Genomic DNA, 3,313 nt, shown 5'->3' on the forward strand with positions numbered 1-3,313 from the left:
GTGCAGTGGACGGTAGAACTGAGAGGTGGAGAGACATTTCAGTTCTAAGTCCACCAGCACCCAAGGCCAGCACCACCCCTAGCCTTTTCAGTAAACTATACCAATACATTTCAGCTGAGTTTTTTCCTAGCTTGTAACTAGTAGAGCCCTTACTGATCCATCTTAAAGTTGTAAACAGAGTTCTAGCACCCTATATAAAGAGCCCAGGCATCTAGGGAACTAGAATTTTCCTCACCAAGATGGGAGTAATTATTCTTTATTCAAAGGCCCCTGAGAACTCTCAAGCTCCACTAGAAGAAGCTGTTTTAAAGAAAGTGAAGAAGAATCGTCAGTATTAATAGCCTTCATTAATAAGAAAATGTTAATAACCAATGTAAAATGTATATTTTTTCTGTTATAAGGCTCTGTTTTATAGTACGGAACTGTCCAACTTAAGGTTTGTTGAGAGTTTTTTAGAGCCATAATAGGGGAAGCAGCTACGTTTTGCCTAGCATTGAGTTAGGCAGCCTGTGGGCAATACAAACGAGTTATGTATACCCACCTGCGATACACATGTCAGGAGTCCAAGGAGCATGTTACAGAATAAATATATGATAAAGCATCTATTTTACAGACATCCATTCGTTCAACAAGCACTAAGAACCTACCATATGCCTATTTTTATGGACTATACCATATTTTTGTGGACTGAATATTTGTGTCCCCCGCAAAATTCATATGTTGAAATCCTGACCCCTAAGGTAAGAGTATTAGGAGGTGGGGCCTTTGAGAGGTAATTAGTTTGTGAAGGTGGAGCCCTCAGAAATGGGATTCATGCCCTTATAAAAGAAGCCTGAGAAAGCTCCCTTGCCCCTTCCACCATGTGAGGACACAGAGGAAAGATGCCATCTATGAACCTGGAAGAGGGCCCTCACCAGAGAGCCTTGATCTTGGACTTCTCAGCCTCTAGAGCTGGGAGAAATAAGTTTCTGTTTATAAGTACCCAGTCTATGGTATTTTTGTTATAACAGCCTGAATGGATTAAGACACCTATGTAGGGTGAGCTTATGCAATCATGCATAAGACATGATCCTGCTTTTAAGGGGCTTACAGCCTAGCAGAAGAAACATATATAAAAGTATGCAATATATTGCTGTGGGTACTATAACAGTACATAGGGAGATTAGGAAGAGCAACGTGTATTAATGAAAAATCTGGAGATTCGTTATGGACATTATAAACAATTTCTATACATAAGTAGCAGTTCATATACATTGGTACTGAAGAAATTCAAAATAGGAAAATGATTAATGGGAGTGGTGTTACTTCAAGAAGAATTTGTAAAGAAAATGAGTTGAACTGGGTTACAAAGAGTAAATATATAATAGACATTGATTGCCACTGAGTATAGGGACATAAGCTTAGCACTTAGATTGCTGCTGACTTTACACTAGTTTGGTGGCTTAAAATCAGTGCTGTGACGGAAACCCTTCTCTCTCATGGGCTAAACTGCACAACCACTATTCCGTGTCAGCATAAGAGGTCTTGGGTTCAAACTGATAATGTCTTAGTGTGGCAAGTCCTTTTGAAGCTTTCCTGAAGATGAGTAAGAATAGAGTAGAATTAGCCCCTCTTATTATCAGAAATGAGGAGAGAAACCTAGACAGCCCCGTTTTTCTCCTAGGAGTTGGGCAGACAGACTCTCATTATTTTAAGAAAATCTGATTTGCTGTATCTCCACTCAGAATCCAAGTTTTATACCTGTGATAAGAGGGTTAAATCCAACAAGCAGAGCCAGTACTGCAGGTATTGCATACACCACCTGTTAGCAAAAAGAGAGTGGATTATGTGGGTTAAGAAGTCTGTCCAATATATAGCATATATTGAAAAGTATGGAAGAAGTAAAGAAAGATGAGATCAGTGGCTGCATGCTCTATGATTTAGGTTTCCATAATGATTGAGGAGGTAGTAACCTCTGCTTTTACGGCACTTACCATGTCAGACTGTAATTGTATCTGACTTCCTCCTAGACTGTAGGCTATTCTGAGAAAAACTCATTCATCTTCAAGCTCCAGCACTGAGCATAGGGTTTGGATCTTACGACATTCTGACCTTACAGTCTCTCCCAAGCAACTTCCATGCCCAAATGGCCTTTCCCCACTTGCATGAAACATAAAATTCTTTGAAAAGTAGGGCAGGAGCAGCCATGATTAGCTAGGGGCCCTGCTGGGTTTGACACAATGGACCATCGACTAATGATGTATGAATCACATGTACCCAATCAGGGGTCAGGCTCTTCATTTTGGAAACTGCTGATAAATTGGTTTGGAAGTCAGAAGACTGGCTCTAAACAGGCCCTACTCATATTAGCTTAGGAGTAAGCTACTCTCAGCAAGCGGGCTATTGTTGCAGGCAGAGGGCAAGTAGGGAGGGCAGGTTTATAAGAAGCATGAGGACTTTCTGAGAAGCGTAGCTGTTTAACCACATCCATTATTATGCTTATGTCAGAAACCTTTAGTTTATTTGGAAGTTTTTAGAGCTGTATATTTTAAGTGGTTTGTTTTCAATATAAAAACATGTTTGTCTTGACCCTGGGGAGAGAGAGCATTTGGATCGCAGAGTCAGTGTTCATCTTCTCTTCTCCATCCCTAATTATATTGTAATATTGGTCAGTATTGACATTTGCAAGTCAGGTAATCTCTCACAGGTGGACAGTCATGCTACTGAGGGTTAGACTTTAATGTACACAGTGCCAAACTTTAATGTACACACGAATAACCTGGGGATCTTAGTAAAATGCAGATTGTGATTCTGGAGGTCTGGGGTAGGGCACAAGATTCTGGTTTTCTAACCAGCTCCCAGGTGCTGCTGCCGTTGTTCCAAAGGCCACACTTAGAACAGTAAGAGGTTACTTTTCCCCTAGAAAAGACACATGGCTTAGCCATAGAGAGAGAGAGAAAAGGCCACACTTAGAACAGTAAGAGGTTACTTTTCCCCTAGAAAAGACACATGGCTTAGCCAGAGAGAGAGAGAGAGAGAGAGAGAGAGAGAGCATGGCTTAGCCATAGAGAGAGAGAGAAAGAGAGACATACACATACACATGCACACACACAAAGAAGTTAAACACACATACACACAGGCATTACACAGTGTTTAATTGTGCTCTCTATAAGAAATGTTGGGCAGAGACTTTAAAAATGCATATCCAAATGCACCAGATATCTGTCATTAGTAGACTGAGGGGTCTAAAGCTTCTTATTTCAGTATATTGTAAATATATAAACAAAACAGTCCTTTAAACTACGTAACAGTTTCCTATGGCAATTGTAACCCA

The 3,313-nt window shown here is 40.4% G+C and overlaps 1 protein-coding gene across 1 annotated transcript in view; it reads right to left on the reverse strand.

Moving 5' to 3' along the window:
- TMEM220 (transmembrane protein 220) overlaps positions 1-3,313 on the reverse strand; it is a gene marked incomplete at its 5' end in the record, with an annotated part of 25,125 nt that overhangs the window by 15,938 nt on the left and 5,874 nt on the right. The window contains one exon of the mRNA XM_008586174.1: positions 1,741-1,801. Coding sequence (XP_008584396.1) covers positions 1,741-1,801 — 61 coding nt within the window. The remainder of the gene's footprint in view (positions 1-1,740; positions 1,802-3,313) is intronic.

Source organism: Galeopterus variegatus, unplaced genomic scaffold (genome assembly GCF_000696425.1).
Source record: "Galeopterus variegatus unplaced genomic scaffold, G_variegatus-3.0.2 Scaffold3857, whole genome shotgun sequence".
NCBI classification, from domain to species: domain Eukaryota; kingdom Metazoa; phylum Chordata; class Mammalia; order Dermoptera; family Cynocephalidae; genus Galeopterus; species Galeopterus variegatus.